Here is an 18919-nt window from a genome sequence, read left to right on the forward strand (position 1 = left end):
GTTCAGATTTAGATATAGCTCCCATATATAGCTTTCGCCCGATTTACACTCATATGATCACAGACGCCAATTTTTTGCTCCGATTTAGTTGAAATTTTGCACAGGGAGTAGAATTAGCATTGTAGCTATGCGTGCCAAATTTGGTTGAAATCGGTTCAGATTTAGATATAGCTCCAATATATAGCTTTCGGCCGATTTACACTCAAATGACCACAGAGGCCAATTTTTTGCTCCGATTTATTTGAAATTTTGCACAGGGAGTAGAATTAGCATTGTAGCTATGCGTGCCAAATTTGGTTGAAATCGGTTCAGATTTAGATCTAGCTCCCATATATAGCTTTCGCCCGATTTACACTCATATGATCTCAGACGCCAATTTTTTGCTCCGATTTAGTTGAAATTTTGCACAGGGAGTAGAATTAGCATTGTAGCTATGCGTGCCAAATTTGGTTGAAATCGGTTCAGATTTAGATATAGCTCCAATATATAGCTTTCGGCCGATTTACACTAATATGACCACAGAGGCCAATTTTTTGCTCCGATTTAGTTGAAATTTTGCACAGGGAGTAGAATTAGCATTGTAGCTATGCGTGCCAAATTTGGTTGAAATCGGTTCAGATTAAGATATATCTCCCATATATAGCTTTCGCCCGATTTACACTCATATGACCGCAGAGGCCAATTTTTAACTCCGATTTAGTTGAAATTTTGCACAGGGAGTAGAATTAGCATTATTGCTATGCGTGTCAAATTTGGTTGAAATCGGTTCAGATTTAGATATAGCTCCCATATATATCTTTCGCCCGATTTACACTCATATGACCACAGAGGCCAATTTTTAACTCCGATTTAATTGAAATTTTCTACAGGGAGTAGAATAAGCATTGTTGCTATGCATGTCAAATTTGGTTGAAATCGGTTCAGATTTAGATATAGCTCCCATATATATGTTTTTCTGATTTCGACAAAAATGGTCAAAATACCAACATTTTCCTTGTAAAATCGCCACTGCTTAGTCGAAAAGTTGTAAAAATGACTCTAATTTTCCTAAACTTCTAATACATGTATATCGAGCGATAAATCATAAATAAACTTTTTCGAAGTTTCTTTAAAATTGCTTCAGATTTAAACGTTTCCCATATTTTTTTACTAAAATTGTGTTCCACCCTAGTGCATTAGCCGACTTAAATGTTGAGTCTATAGATTTTGTAGAAGTCTATCAAATTCTGTTCAGATCGAGTGCTATTTAAATGTATGTATTTGGGACAAACCTTCATATATAGCCCCCAACATATTTGACGGATGTGATATGGTATCGAAAATTTAGATCTACAAAGTGGTGCAGGGTATAATATAGTCGGCCCCGCCCGACTATAGACTTTCCTTACTTGTTCAATATAATCTCCTGAAACTTTAATACACTTAGTCCAATGCTTTTCTAGCAATTCTATCCCTTGATTAAAATAGTTTTCCTCAAGGTCTTCAAAATAGTGGTTTACAACTGTAATTGCATCTTCATTTGAGGTAAAACGCTTGCCAGCAAGGATTGTTTTTAGATTTGGGAACAAGTAAAAATCACTGGGAGCTAAATCAGGAGAATAAGGTGCGTGGTCAAGCAACTCGTATTTTAATTCGTTGATTTTAGCCATTGTTAAAACACTCTTGTGCGCTGGTGCGTTGTCTTGATGAAAAATTATTTTTTTGTGTTGTAAGCCAGGACGTTTTTCTCGAATTTTTACATTTAATTGATCCAAAAGATAGCAATAGTACTCTGAATTTATTGTTTTACCCTTTTGCAGATAGTCAGATCAATAAAATACCTTTGAAGTCCCAAAAAACCGTTGCCATAATCTCACCAGCGGATTGAATTGTTTTTGCCTTCTTTGGGGCACTTCCTCCAGCTTCAGTCCATTGTTTGGATTGTTCTTTTGTCTCTGGAGTAACAGGTTGGCTGATAAGTCCCCGGTGCCACGCATAGATGGCGTCGCTAGTATTAAATGCATATTATTTTCATATAGTACCAACCTTCTAATGATTCGTGTCAACATTTGACGTCTGTAAGTCAATTAGTTTGTGAGATAGAGCGTCTTTTGTGAAGCAACTTTTGTTATTGTGAAAAAAAATTAAAAAAAAGGAATTTCGTGTTTTGATAAAATAATATTTTCTGAAGGGGAAAAATACGGTGGAAGCAAAAACTTTGCTTGATTATGAGTTTCCGGACTCCGCCCCAGGGAAATTAACAATAATTGATTGGTATGCAAAATTCAAGCGTGGTGAAATGAGCACGGAGGACGGTGGACGCCCGAAAGAGGTGGTTACCGACGAAACATCAAAAAAATCCACAAAATGATTTTGAATGACCGTGAAATGAAGTTGATCGAAATAGCAGAGGCCTTAAAGATATCAAAGGAACGTGTTGGTCATATCATTCATCAATATTTGGATATGCGGAAGCTATGTGCAAAGTGAGTGCCGCGCGAGCTCACATTTGACCAAAAACAACAATCAGATGATGATTCTGAGCGGTGTTTGCAGCTGTTAACTCGTAATACACCCGAGTTTTTCCGTCAATATGTGACAATGGATGAAACATGGCTCCATCACTACACTCCTGAGTCCAATCGACAGTCGGCTGAGTGGACAGCGACCGGTGAACCGTCTCCGAACCGTGGAAAGACTCAAAAGTCCACTGGCAAAGTAATGGCCTCTGTTTTTTGGGATGCGCATGGTATCGATTATCTTAAGAAGGGAAAAACCATCAACAGTGAATATTATATGGCGTTATTGGAGCGTTTGAAGGTGGAAATCGCGGCAAAACGGCCCCATATGAAGAAGAAAAAAGTGTTGCTCCACCAAGACAACGCACCGTGCCACAAGTCATTGAGAACGATGGCAAAAATTCATGAATTGGGCTTCGAATTGCTTCCCCACCCACCGTATTCTCCAGATCTGGCCCCCAGCGACTTTTTCTTGTTCTCAGACCTCAAAAGGATGCTCGCAGGGAAAAAAATTTGGCTGCAATGTAGAGGTGATCGCCGAAACTGAGGCCTATTTTTGAGGACAAACCAAAGGAGTACTACCAAAATGGTATCAAAAAATTGGAAGGCCGTTATAATCGTTGTATCGCTCTTGAAGGGAACTATGTTGAATAATAAAAACGAATTTTGACAAAACAAAAATTTTTTGTTCTTTGTTAGACCGGGGACTTATCAGCCAACCTGTTAAATTTAAGGATGCGAAATTTACGCAATATTAAAGAAAAAATCTTCAAAATTATGCAAAGAAAGATTATAATCTTTGCTCCAAAAATTTTTTTTATTAAATTTAGGGCACAATTTTTGAAAACTTGCGTCCCTCGTATGTTTTTGAACTAAGGCTAATTTTCCTTAAAGTAAAGAACCATCCAAGCCTGGGAGGGTAATATTCCCAAATTTGTGAAAAATTGGGAAGTAAATACACTGAAAAATATATTGACGTGGTATTAAAAATTACACAACCTAAATTTAAGGATGCGAATGTTACACATTACTAAGGAAAAATTCTTTAATATAATGAACGTTCAATTAAAAGAAAGATTCTAATCTTCACAACTTTAATAGCACTTCCAAAAATGTCCTCCCAAAGAAGTTCTTTATTTTAGCAGCACAGGAAGTTCTTTTGAATAAATTTTTTAAAACTCAATTAAGATTTTAATTGGAAAAATTGTTTTTCTGTGTTTCCACATTACACAGAAAAAATATGACCAAAATATTTCCAATTAAAAAGTTAATTGAAGTTGAAAATTTTTGCAATTAATAAATTAATTGATACAATTAACTTTTTAATCAAGATAGAAACATTAAGTTAATTAAATAAATGATTGAAAATTTTAAACATTTTAATTAAAAAATTAATTGATACAATTAACTTTTTAATCAAATTCGAATGACGAAGTCAGTTAATAAAAAGTGGTGAACATTTTTTTAATTTTTAATTAAAAATGTATTTCAAACAATCAAATGTTATTCCAAATAAAAACTCTAAGTCAATTCAGAAAGTAATTGAAAATAGTTACATTTTTTAATTAAAAAATTAATTGAGTTTTGCAATCAACATCAATTAAATTTTTAATTGAATCAATTAAAAAATTAATTGAAATTTGCTAATTAAATCAATTAATTTTTTAATCAAGATTTTTTCTATGTCCAATTAAAACTGTGATAGATACTATCATTTTCGTGATTGAAGACGATTTCAATTAAAAACTTAATAGGATCAATTAATTTCGTGAAAGAATCTGATTTTTTTTGTGTAGGAAAGTTTTAAATAAAACATAGAGAATTCAGAAAGTAATTGAAAATAGTTACCTTTTTTAATTAAAAAATTAATTGAGTTTTGCAATCAACATCAATTAAATTTTTAATTGAATCAATTAAAAAAATTAATTGAAATTTGCTAATTAAATCAATTAATTTTTTAATCAAGAATTTTTTCTATGTCCAATTAAAACTGTGATTGATACTATCATTTTCGTGATTGAAGACAATTTCAATTAGAAAATTAATTATCAATTAATTTCGTGAATGAATCAGATTTTTTTTGTGTAGGAAAGTTTTAAACAAAACATAGAGTATCCTGAAAGAGTAAGAGTATCCCTCAAAAATAAAGTTAAAGTCGTTTTAGTGGCCCCTTTTTTGAATGGTTACATGTCTGGTTACAAATTCGCCCTAAACAAAAAGAAATTACGATAGAAAATTTTCTCTAAGAACTGCATTATTGTGCATGAAATTTAAATGAAATGATGAGAGGAAAAATTGGCAATATTACAAAATTTCAAATTCAATCAAATTCATTATAAATAAAATGTACAAACATTTGCTATTATTATTATATCTACAAAAAAACAAAGTTTTAAAACACACAAATGTTTTATTAAAATTCAATAATTGCCATGCTATTCAATTCAAATCAAAAAAATATTCACACCTTATTATGGACAACAGGACCATGATTATGTATAATACTATTAGCACGTTTATGTGATAACATTAAAAGTAGCTATTTTCTAGATAACTCAAATATTATGATGAGTACTGATAAAGAATATATATACCGCAAAGTAAAAATATATTTTTTTAAAGTGTATTGACCAATTTGAAAAACAAAAACAAAAACTTTGAAATTCAAGGTTAAATATTTTTGGCAAAAATCAGCGTCATCATCGTCATACACAAATCGACAATTCTAATTCAAATAAAAAGAATATTTCAAAATTGTGTTTGTGAACGAAAATCAAATCAAACAGATGAGCAAACATATGATGATGGGCACGAAAAAAAAAATTGAAAATGTATCGTAGCAAAAACAAAAATAATTATAATGTATTTTAATTTTATTACCCTTAGAAATATATCTACCCCTCAGAAAAAACAAAAACTAACAAAAAAATTTTAAAATTTTCAAACTTGTTGTGGACTATAGAATACAAAAACCTACCATTTAAGATCATATGCAATTGTATTGAGGTATACCGCCTTCATGAGGGGAGATGCAGTGGGGAAATACATTTCAGTTTTGTTTTGTTCATTTTTTTTTTCATTTCACTCAACAATTACTTGTTGGATTCATTCCAAATTACATTTCAATATGCACCAAAGAAACAAATACACCAGGAAAAAAACGGAACAAACTAAACCAAATGCCAATCAGTTTGACTCGTCAAAACCATAACGTAAACCACCCATCATGATGTAGTAGATAGTTAAAAATTAAACCGTGACGTAGCACAACAATAGATTAGTAGTAGTACTTGGAGCAAGGAAATGTTTCTAAGCAATGGAATAGTAGATCGTTTGCTTGCTCTGCTCACACATCGTTTTAGTTCTACATTATCATAAATTTGAATTTCAAAAATAAGAATAGATCAGATATGCCGTTCGTTTTTTTTTACTCTATTTTCCAATGTGTATTAAAAAAATTAAACATTAATTTTATTTCATGAACCTGTGGATGATGATGATAACGTCGTACTTATGTACATACGTACGTACATATATGCATATGTACATTAGAACGTATTAGATTTTTTTCTTTAATCTTAATTTTATTTTAATGGCAATGCACACTATACAAAATGGAATTATAGATTATAGGAGATTAACTTGTTTTCATTTTATTCTCTACACAGAGAAAAGTTTTGCGAAATAATAATACTTTAATTAGAAAAAACAAGTAAACAAAGTCTAAAGTCGGGCGGGGCCGACTATATTATACCCTTCACCATTATGTAGACCAAAATTTGTGTTACCATCTCAACTCCTTCAAATTTGTTGGGAGTTATTATCAAGGTTTATATTCCCGTATACAAATATTTATATCTGAAACGATTTGGAGACAATTTTTTGTACTTCTACAAAATCGCTAGAATTAAAAATTATGGGAAATATAAAGCTAGAGCAATTTTGATGTAATTCTACAAAAGAGCATTTATGATTTATCAGGCTATACATGTGTATTCGAGATATAGGACAATTTGAGTAATAATTACAATTCTTGCTTCTCAGCAGTTGCGATTTTACAAGGATATTGGTTATATCTCGCCAAGATATGATATGTGGTCAGTTGTGGTTGTGATATATTATTTTACCAATTCGGGCGATATTTCCACAAGTCGGAGCTTTATTTAAAATTCGACCATTCTGTGGAAAGTTTGGCATTACAGTGTGTAGGATATGACTACGATATGGGGAAATCATCACAGAATTTTGTGTAAAATGTGGGTATTTTATTAGATCAAGATGACACACTAAAATAGCATATTAAATGTATTCTCTGTGTCAATTCGAGTCAAATGGAGGAAACTCCCATTGAAAATGGGTCTAAAATATGAAACATTCTACCCTATTTCCCTTTCTCTGGCGTACATATATGGGAGCTATATCTACACGCAAAAAAATAATTCTTTCCTCCCAAACGAAATTTTAGACAAATAAAGTTCGTTTCTCATTTGCTTTTCGCTGTAAGGAAATGTATTTGGAAGAAAAGTATATACTTTTTGTGATAAACGTTTATTCTTTTATAGGATGTAAAAACAATTTCATAAAAAAAAACATTTTCTTGCTAATTGCATTTCCCCTCACATCTTTCTCACATCCACGAGGTTTTTTAGTTCTCAACACCTTTTCCTGTAATACTAACAATGTAGAAGAAATTATACGATTTTATAAATTTTTAATTTTTTTTTACCTTTCGCCTGGACGGAGAATCAAACTCGGACCATGCACTTTGTAAGCCAACACACTAACCACTGAGCTATGTACCTGTTATGGTCATCAATAGATAATTATCCATATAAGTTATATTTATATAGGCGCCCACGAACCGAATAAAAAAAGTTTATTTAACAGAAACAAACATTTAGTTTGGCACCGTGGAGCAGTGGTTGCTACGTCCGACTTGTATGCCAAGGGTCGTGGGTTCGATTCCTGCTTTTTTTTTTTAAATATATTCCCGATATGTTCGGAAGATTCCGAAAAAATGTTCAACATTACATTGTACAATATTAAATTTTGAACTGTAAAATGTGTCTTATTAAAGACCTAAAGTCAGAAAAGAACTGTGTTTGATATAAACGAAATGGACTGTGTTGTTGTTTCAAAAATAACTTTTTTTATTGAAAACATAAAAATTTTGTAACAAACGAATTTTTTTGGTGATAAAAGTTTACAATTTTCGCAGCAATTCAAAAAACTGTAACAAAAGAAAAACGTTTTCGGTACACGTTTTCCAAACGTTTTTTTTCTTTGTGTGTAAATATGAACCGATTTTGACCAAATTTGACATGCATAGTTAGAATAATAATCCAGCTATCTCAGCAAAAAACGTAAATGGGAGAATAATTTTGGCCTACGTGGTCATATGGGTGTAAAATGGGCGAAAGATATATATGGGAGTTATATCTAAATCTGAACCGATTTCAACCAAATTTGGCACACTTAACGATACTATTAAACGTACTCCTTGTGCAAAATTTGAAGCAAATCAGGGCAAAACTCTGGCTTTTGAGGCCATATAAGTTCAAATCGGAGGAAAGATATATATCAGAGCTATTTTTAAATCTGAACCGTTTTGGCTGATATTTTGCATATCTGACGAAAGCCCCAAAATATTTGGCTGCCCGAAATTTTGAGAAAATACGTCAATTATGACCAGATCGGTGATAAATATATATGGCATCTATATCTAAATCTGAACCGATTTTTCTCGATTGTCTTTGAGCCAATGTAAAACTCTGTGCCAAATTTCAGGGCGATCGGACTTAAACTGCGAGCTGTACTTTGCACACAAAATTACATATACAGACAGACGGACGGACAGACAGACAGACAGACAGACAGACAGACGGACATCGCTAAATCGACTCAGATATCAAAATAACATACACGCAAAGAAAAAAAAACGTTTGGAAAACGTGTACCGAAAACGTTTTTCTTTTGTTAGAGTTTTTTGAATTGCTTCGAAAATTTTAAACTTTTATCACCAAAAAAATTCGTTTGTTACAAAGTTTTTATTTTTTCAATAAAAAAAGTTATTTTTGAAACAACAACAGAGTCCATTTCGTTTATATCAAACACTCTTCTTTTCTTACTTTTGGTCTTTAATAAAACACATTTTACAGTTCAAAATTTAATATAGTACAATGTAATGTTGAACATTTTTTTCGGAATCTTCCGAACATATGTAGAATGTATGTAAAAAAAAAAAAAAAAAAAAAAAACTTTGGTCGAAGCAGGGATCGAACCCACGACCCTTGGCATGAGAGTCAGACGTAGCAACCACTGCTCCACGGTGCCAAACTAAATGTTTGTTTCTGTTAAATAAACTTTGTTTATTCGGTTCGTGGGCGCCGCAAGCTATGCTATATAAATATAACTTATATGGATATTTATCTCTTGATGACCATAACAGGTACATAGCTCAGTGGTTAGTGTGTTGGCTTACAAAGTGCATGGTCCGCGGTTCGATTCTCCGTCCAGGCGAAAGGTAAAAAAATTTTAAAAATTTATAAAATCGTATAATTTCTTCTACATTGTTTGTATTACAGAAAAAGGTGCTAAGAACTAAAAATCTTCGTGGAAGTGAGAAAGATGTGAGGGAAAATGCAATTAGCCAGAAAAAAAAATTTTTGTGTTAGTCTTTATGAAATTGTTTTTACATCCTGGAAAAGAATAAACGTTTATCACAAAAAGTATATACTTTTCTTCCAAATACACTTCCTTACAGCGAAAAGCAAATGAGAAACGAACTTTGTTTGTCTAAAATTTCGTTTGGGAGGAAAGAATTTTTTTTTTTGCGTGTAAGTAAAGGAATGTCTAAGCTTTTTTTCAGTGTATTATGAAAACGTTATGCCAAATTTTAACAAGACTTATTACAAAATTAACCTTTTGTTGGCATTGAGTAATCAGAATTGAAATGAAGACTTCGACCTTCCAATTGTTTTAAAATTTGGAAAAGTCGACTTTTCGACCGTTTGACTTGTTATACCCTTCACCACTACTGTGGTACAGGGTATAATAAGTTTGTGCATTTGTATGTAACGCCAAGAAGAAGTAATCATAGACCAACCTTTTAGTATACGGATCGGCTTAGAATTAAATTCTGAGTCGATTTAGCGATGTCCGTCTGTCTGTCTGTCCGTCTGTCTATCTGTCTGTTGATGTATTTTTGTGTGCAAAGTACAGCTCGCAGTTTTAGTCCGATTGTCCTAAAATTTGGTATAGGGTCCTGTTTCGGCTCAAAGACGATCCCTATTGATTTTGGAAAAAATCGGTTCAGATTTAGATATAGCTGCCATATATATTTTTCACCGATCTGGTAATAATTGGCGTGTATATCAACCGATCTTCCTCAAATTCCGTACATCCGAATATTTTATGAGTCTCGAAAAACTTGCAAAATATCAGCCAAATCGGTTCAGATTTAGATATAACTCCCATATATAGCTTTCGCCCGATTTACACTCATTTACCCACAGAGGCCAATTTTTTGCTCCGATTTAGTTGAAATTTTGCATAGGGAGTAGAATTAGCATTGTAACTATGCGTGCCAAATTTGGTTGAAATCGGTTCAGATTTGGATATATCTCCCATATATAGCTTTCGCCCGATTTACACTCATATGACCACAGAGGCCAATTTTTAACTCCGATTTAGTTGGAATTTTGCACAGGGAGTAGAATTAAGATTGTAGCTATTCGTGCCAAATTTGGTTGACATCGGTTCAGATTTAGATATAGCTCCCATATATATGTTTTTCTGATTTCGACAAAAATGGTCAAAATACCAACATTTTCCTTGTTAAATCGCCACTGCTTAGTCGAAAAGTTGTAAAAATGACTCTAATTTTCCTAAACTTCTAATACATATATATCGAGCGATAAATCATAAATAAACTTTTGCGTTTCCTTAAAATTGCTTCAGATTTAAATGTTTCCCATATTTATACCCTTCACCACTACTGTGGTACAGGGTATAATAAGTTTGTGCATTTGTATGTAACGCCAAGAAGGAGTAATCATAGACCAACCTTTTAGTATACGGATCGGCTTAGAATTAAATTCTGAGTCGATTTAGCGATGTCCGTCTGTCTGTCCGTCTGTCTGTCCGTCTGTCTGTCTGTTGATGTATTTTTGTGTGCAAAGTACAGCTCGCAGTTTTAGTCCGATTGTCCTAAAATTTGGTATAGGGTCCTGTTTCGGCTCAAAGACGATCCCTATTGATTTTGGAAAAAATCGGTTCAGATTTAGATATAGCTGCCATATATATTTTTCGCCGATCTGGTCATAATTGGCGTGTATATCAACCGATCTTCCTCAAATTCCGTGCATCCGAATATTTTATGGGTCTCGAAAAACATGCAAAATACCAGCCAAATCGGTTCAGATTTAGATATAGCTCTCATATATAGCTTTCGCCCGATTTACACTCATTTGCCCAAAGAGGCCAATTTTTAACCCTGGACAGTCATCGTTCGTCAAAATGACGACGCGTAATTTCATTTTCGATTTAAAATGCATTTTAGTCGATTGGGAAATCATAAATTTTAGTTATACTAATTGAACTATTTTGTGAATTTTTATTTTATACTAATTAAAAATAAATTGAATAAGAAAATAAAGTCAATTTTGGTTCTCATTTTTGCTTACGATGTAAATTATAGCGTCTTGAAATAAGCCGTAGTCAAAATGACGAAGGATGACGTTAGTGCACAAAAAATAAGGATGACTTTCCAGGGTTAACTCCGATTTGGTTGAAATTTTGCACAGGGAGTAGAATTAGCATTGTAACTATGCGTGCCAAATTTGGTTTAAATCGGTTCAGATTTGGATATATCTCCCATATATAGCTTTCGCCCGATTTACACTCATATGACCACAGAGGCCAATTTTTAACTCCGATTTAGTTGAAATTTTGCACAGGGAGTAGAATTAGCATTGAAACTATGCGTGCCAAATTTGGTTGAAATCGGTTCAGATTTGGATATATCTCCCATATATAGCTTTCGCCCGATTTACACTCATATGACCACAGAGGCCATTTTTTTGCTCCGATTTAGTTGAAATTTTGCACAGGGAGTAGAATTAGCATTGTAGCTATGCGTGCCAAATTTGGTTGAAATCGGTTCAGATTTAGATATATCTCCCATATATAGCTTTCGCCCGATTTACACTCATATGACCACAGAGGCCAATTTTTAACTCAGATTTAGTTGAAATTTTGCACAGAGAGTAGAATTAGCATTGTTGCTATGTGTGCCAAATTTGGTTGAAATCGGTTCAGATTTAGATATAGCTCCCATATATATGTTTTTCTGATTTCGACAAAAATGGTCAAAATACCAACAATTTCCTTGTAAAATCGCCACTGCTTAGTCGCAAAGTTGTAAAAATGACTCTCATTTTCCTAAACTTCTAATGCATATATATCGAGCGATAAATCATAAATAAGCTTTTGCAAAGTTTCCTTAAAATTGCTTCAGATTTAAATGTTTCCCATATTTTTTTACTAACATTGTGTTCCACCTTAGTGCATTAGCCGACTTAAATTTTGAGTCTATAGATTTTGTAGAAGTCTATCAAATTCTTCCAGATCGAGTGATATTTAAATGTATTTATTTGGGACAAACCTTTATATATAGCCCCAAACACATTTGACTGATGTGATACGGTATCGAAAATTTAGATCTACAAAGTGGTGCAGGGTATAATATAGTCGGCCCCGCCCGACTTTAGACTTTCCTTACTGGTTTTTTACTAACATTGTGTTCCACCCTAGTGCATTAGCCAACTTAAATTTTGATTCTATAGATTTTGTAAAAGTCTATCAAATTCTGTCCAAATCGAGTGATATTTCAATGTATGTATTTGGGACAAACCTTTATATATAGCCCCCAACACATTTGACGGATGTGATAAGGTATCGAAAATTTTGATCTACAAAGTGGTGTAGGGTATAATATAGTCGGCACCGCCCGACTTTAGACTTTCCTTACTTGTTTTTTACTAAAATTATGTTCCACCCTAGTGCTTTAGCCAACTTAAATTTTGAGTCTATAGATTTTGTAAAAGTCTATCAAATTCTGTCCAAATCGAGTGATATTTAAATGTATTTATTTGGGACAAACCTTTATATATAGCCCCCAACACATTTGACGGATGTGATATGGTATCGAAAATTTAGATCTACAAAGTGGTGCAGGGTATAATGTAGTCGGCCCCGCCCGACTTTAAACTTTCCTTACTTGTTTAATTTGGAAAAGTCGATAAGTTTGGTCAATATCAAAACTTTATTACTCGTTTTGAATCCAACTTCAAAAGACTATTTGCCGAAGATTTTTCAAAAATTTGAAAAGGCTGGCAATTATAAAATTTTGAAATGTCGACTTTTCATTAAAATTCCATTAGTCGATTAATCGATTTTGACCGGCATTAAAAGTCAATTGGTCGATTTGACTCCATTGAAAAAAATCAAAGTCGATTTCAACTTCGATTTTCCGATTAGTTGAAAAGTCGATTTTCGACTTTTATGTCTCTGTAATATAATAAAGAAAAATATAGATTTAATAAGAACTTCATGTCACTAAGTATATACTTTACAACAGTCGCAAAGTAGAGGCCGGAAAATCTATTTTTCTTTTGCAATTCTCTTTTTTTTTAATTAATTCTCTTCTTTAATATTATTATATTTTCCATACTGTTTTAAAATTGCAGTTGCTCGTCGTCGCCGTAAAGAAGGAAGGCAACGCCGTCAACGAACTACCTTTAGCAATGAACAAACCTTACGTTTGGAAGTGGAATTTCATCGTAATGAGTATATATCTCGTAGTAAACGTTTCGAATTAGCCGAAGCCTTAAATCTGTCGGAAACGCAAATAAAAATCTGGTTTCAAAATCGTCGCGCAAAAGATAAACGCATTGAAAAAGCTCAAATTGATCAACAGTACAGGTGAGTGCTAACTGCAAAAAAAAAAAAAAAAACGCAACAAAAAAAAACTACATATACAACTAAAGAAAACAAAAGCAAAATCAATTAAATATTTATAGATACATATATGCGAGATTATGGATGCATACGTCGTTTAATGAATGGGGTCAATTACCTATGCAAATACAATTGTCTGGCAATCCTATCAAAATAGCAAACTTCTAACCACATAGATAATGTGAATACATCTAGTGGTAATACTCGTATAATTAAGTTTTGGGCATGGAATTTCAATTCCGAAAGATTATGAGGGAAAAATATAAAATCTGCCAAAAACTGTCTAACTAAGATCTGGCTTGTGAAGTGTAAATGTTTAGGTGGTACACTTAATGGTCAAGTAGATTTTGATGTGTAACCAAATAAAACATACAAACTAAAATCTAGGAAATGTTAAATTTATGGCAAGAGAAATATAAATTATTTCACCTTATTCCCTACCTTTATTTTCCCATAATCGGTCTTTTTCTTTATTTTCAATTTCGACAAATCTTCAAAATCCACTAATAACTTTTTATGGCTACCAAAATTGGCAAATGAATTACTACCTCTAACCATACGTCGTCCTTTCGCTATGGTTGAAATGCCAACTTTTCTAATTTTATTTAAATTTAAAAGTGGAAATGTTAATCTTAGAAAATAACGATAAATTGAAAATGTGGAAAATTGCACTCGAGTCGGAAATTAACTTTTGGCCCAAAAACCCCATAGTCGATTTTTTTTTTGGGATCTTCATATTTGATTGATTCGACGTTGAATTGAAAAGCATGTTGTAGAGACAACAAACTGCGACTTTAAAAGGGTCAATTTAAAAGTTTTCCAATTATTATATAAAAGTCGAAAAATTAAAATCGAGTTTTTATAATCTTCAAATTTGAACACTCAAAAAAAAGTGAACTCACTATTTCACTAACGCCAATTTAACTATATTTTAGTTCATGAACTTATTATATTCGGTGAAAGTTTCATTTGCTCTAATAATTTTTTGCGTACGTTAGTTAAATGAACTAAAAGACGGGAAAAAATTATACACAAGTTAAGGATAGAGATTTACTAAATTCGTATTTGTCATAAAATAGTTCATTATTTCTTCAAATTTGTAAATTTTACTACAAAAGCGTCCATCATGAACTTCGTATGTCACTAAAGACATTCTTGCAATTTTGAACTCCAATTTTTTCCTTCAAACTACAAAATTTTCTTTAAAAAGTGAAAAAAATTATTTATGTCTAATACATTTTCTTGAATTTGTCGAAAAATATTTACTTATTTTTATGATATCGGCGCGATACTAGCGCTTGTAATACTGTTTAGTTAAAAATTTCTAAAAATATTAAAAATTTTCTAAAATTAATCAAAAGTTGTCTTCCTGGGGGGTTCACTGTTTTTTCAGTGAATCATTGACTTTTCTCAAACTAGACTTTCTACAGATAGTTATCTCAATATTTTAAAAAGTCGAAAATTATTTTTTTTTACATAAAATACTTTTTCAAAGCATGAAGAGTCGACTTTTTGTAGTCTTTAAATTTGACTTCACAAAATAGAAAATTCGACCTTTAATTTAAAAAGATTGCAGAGACAACAAATTGCGAGTTTAAAAGGGGACGATTTAAAATTTTTGATTGTTATATAAAAGTCTATATTTGACATCGCAAGTTTCAAAAAGTTGAAATCGACTTTTGGTAATCTTCAAGTTTGAATCATTGACTTTTCTTAAAATAGACTTTTGGTAAAGACCAATGTCGAATTTAAATTTTTCGCAATACATATTCATCTTTTTGGCAATATTTTAAAAATTCGAAAATTTAATTTTTTTAAATTACAAAAAAAAAAGAGTCAAACTACTTTTTCAAAGCATGTAGATTCTACTTTTTGTAGTCTTTAATTGACTTTTTCAAAATAGACTTTTGATAGTGTCCAAAACAAATAAAGGGTCATGGGTTCAACCCCAGTTTCGATCAACCACCAAAAAGTTTTCAGCTGTTTATTTGCCCATATCAGACACGCTGGTGACATAGAATCGGGCTGGTATACCTAAACTAACATCCCTCCCTTCATTTTTCGGTCTAATCTACTTTTTCTTTATTTTCAATTTCGCTTTTCATAATCTTCAAAATGTACTAATCAACTTTTTACGGCGACCAAACTTGCCTAATGAATTACAGCCCCTCACCATACGTGGACTTATCGCAAAGATTGAAATGTCAAATTTTCTATTTTTTTAATCGAAATTTTAGCCTTAAAAAATATCGATAAATTTAAAATGTGCAAAATTGCATTCGAGTTGACTTGACCTTTTGACACTTTTAACTTGTTTTATTTTTTTGATTAATCGGTTTTTAATCCTTTTTGAAATGGTCGTGCTTTTGATTATGGCGACCAAGAACTATGTTATTTAGGTAATGTCTAGAATCAACTTAACCACAAAATATAAAAATCCACCTTAAATGGAATCGAATCTTGGAGACAACTTATCAAAAAATTAAAAAACTGCAACAATAAAAAGTCGATTTAATACTTTTCCAATTATTGGAAAGTCGACATTGACATAGCTTTACAAGTTTTCGAAACTGTTGAAGCCGATTCGTCATCTTTTTAATTGGTTATTGCAATACTTTTAGAGGTAGAAAAGTTAAATATTTTAATTTTGGAAAATCAAAAATTGTCCATTTGTAGTCGATTTTTTGTATTCGATCGATATTTGTTTTGAAAACCGATAAAATCGATTTAAAGAATATATCGAAAAGTGACATCTCAAAATACCGTATATTGTGGTGAATTCACGTTTCAATAAACGAAAAAATAGGAGGTAGACTTTTTCAAAATATATCGACTTTTGTTTAAGTTTTGAACAAACCAAAAAAAAAGACTTTTTTTATTATTCCTACATTCGAGTCGAATTCTGCAATGATAAAATAATTGAATAAAAAATTTAAAAAACCGAAAGCTGCAAATTAATTTTCGGTTGGTCTTAAATTGTAAAGGGAATATTTTGTCGATATTTTCCAGTGACATCTCAATAAACAAATCGTAAATTTTGGTGAGTTCACTTTTCAATAACCGGAGAAATTGGAGGTAGATTTTTTCATAATTTTTAAAAAATATCGACCTTTTTTGAACAAGCCTAAAAAAACGTTTTTATTCTTCTTACATTTTTACTAGTCGAATTCTGAAAATTTTAAAAATTAAATTAAAAAAAAAAACGAAAGTTGCAAATCAATGCTCTAAATAGACAAACATTGGACATTTTAGTAAATTGCACAATTTGAAAAATGTTTGGTTTTTATACAATTCATACAATGCTCCAAATACCAACAATCAAATAATCATTGTGGAACCTCTCAATTTTTTTTTAATGTTAACCATAATAATGATTTATTTGAAACGTGTAGGAAATTTCGCAATAAATTATAGAGCTTAACCAGCTCCACCACCACCACCCCATTCCATAGCACAAAGAACTTGCAAAGGACATTGGTGAGTTTGATTATCAAAAATTTTTAGAGGCAATAATGCAGAAAATAAAAGGAAGTAAAAAAAGCAAACCAAGAAAACCAAGAAAACTGTATCAAGATATTGTCAAAGCGAACAGTCACAAAAATGATTAACGTTCGTAATTAAATTAACACGAATGTCAAAGTTTACGACATTTAACCGCACAAAATTCCCATCAAATAATAAATTCAATAAAAAAAAACTCTATGGAACAATGGAGAGGGTTTTCACTGAAAGAACAAACTGTCCATGTATAATACTAATTATTTAACGATTTTCCAAGTAATAATTTTATGATGTCCTTTTTCATTTTTCTATTGCAGAAGTTTTGTTGTGGCCAATGGTTTCATGACTAGCATAATGGGCCAAACGGCCTACCCCACAACAACAACAATGATAACAAATCTTCAACAGAGTTTATATCATCATCCAGCGCATTATCAAGGACCACATCATCAACCCAAGCCGCAATTGCCAACACTTACTCCTCCACATATGCATCCAATACCAGGCAATGTCACTATGCAACGAGCAAACTCATCTACCATTTTACATGAACATAAGGATAAAGTAAACCCTACAAACACTCCTAACCCTAGAGATTCCATGATGTTGTCAAAGCAGATCTCACCACAACCACCACCTCCACCATCAACCCCAGCTCAAACACCGACACCGCAACTATCAGGATTTCAATCCCCTGTTATCATAAACAATGACAGAAACTTGCAAAGCAGTAATAACAACAATAATAATATTGTTAATTATGGTGACATTAATAGTTTTCATAATAAAAACTCTAACAACAATGGTAACAGCAGCCATAGAACAGGTAGTGGTCACCCTAACACCATTTCGAATAGTTTTGTTGGTTCTGACACTGTTGCTGTTGTAACCGCTAATAGTGGTAGTGGCAACGGACTTGCCAATAGCAATATTGTAAACCACCTTTGTGGTATGCATAGTGGCAATGATTGTAATTTCAGCTCAATCACCAACTCGTGTTAACAATAAATTTCGTCTTAGCGAGCCATCCACCCCAACTAACCCATATATAGCAAGACCTATTTGAATTATAAGCATTTACATTAAGCTTTGTTTTGCTAAACGAACCCATTCATTCATCATTTGTGAGGTAAAGAAACAAAAAACACAAAGCCAGCCACTCACCTAAGAAAGAACTTTAAAAATCAAAAATGTTTTTTTAAGAATTACGATATAAAAAAATAATGAACAAGAATAAAATTGCTTAAGGTACTTGAACATTCTTTTACAAACTGGTAAGTGAGGTAACGTCTTATTTATAATCATCGAAGGGAAAAAAGGTTTACTCTACCTTCATTTAGAAGTAACATTTACACTTCAAATCATTTGAATAGAAAACAGCAAAATAATTTGGATTTTAAAATAGCTAGACATAGAAATCCCCGTTCGTGTTTGTCGGGTGTGGCGATTTAAATTTACAACAAACTTTCTAATTATTTTTTATTATATTTTTTTTTTTTTTTTGAAAATCATATAAATTAATGCAACCTTAATTTATGTGCCAAAATATTGTGGCCAAAATATTGTTATAGCACAATCTTAATAATAGCCAAAAAGCTTCAATTACAAAAGAAAATTAACCCTCTAATGCCCAAGCCCGCCTTTAGGCAGGCTTCATTTATTAAGGAAGCGTTTAGTAAAACACACCTTAAGACAACAAAAACGGGCAAAATAAAAAGAAATCTTATTTGAAACTATTCAAGAGGCTTTGCAGCATATGCTGAATTTGGCGGTATAAATTTTTCTTGCTTAGTTCTCTTGCTTTTGTGTCGTTAACATTGAAAATTTAATCAGCTGGCAAAAAAATTGGGGCATTACAGGGTTAACTTTCGGATAGTCAGCATTAAGAAGGCGATTTCCAA

The 18919-nt window shown here is 32.1% G+C and overlaps 2 protein-coding genes across 2 annotated transcripts in view; one reads left to right on the forward strand and one right to left on the reverse strand.

Moving 5' to 3' along the window:
* LOC142222646 (uncharacterized) overlaps positions 1 to 18919 on the reverse strand; it is a 35352-nt gene that overhangs the window by 7456 nt on the left and 8977 nt on the right. The window lies entirely within an intron of this gene.
* Positions 5818 to 18257, forward strand: ro (transcription factor rough). Its single transcript, XM_075292893.1, has 3 exons — positions 5818 to 6021; positions 13247 to 13481; positions 17336 to 18257. The coding sequence occupies exons 1-3, from the start codon at positions 6012 to 6014 to the stop codon at positions 18018 to 18020; spliced, it is 930 nt and encodes a 309-aa protein (XP_075149008.1). The 5' UTR covers positions 5818 to 6011; the 3' UTR covers positions 18021 to 18257.

The sequence above is a fragment of the Haematobia irritans genome, chromosome 1, assembly GCF_050003625.1.
Source record: "Haematobia irritans isolate KBUSLIRL chromosome 1, ASM5000362v1, whole genome shotgun sequence".
NCBI classification, from domain to species: Eukaryota; Metazoa; Arthropoda; class Insecta; order Diptera; family Muscidae; genus Haematobia; species Haematobia irritans.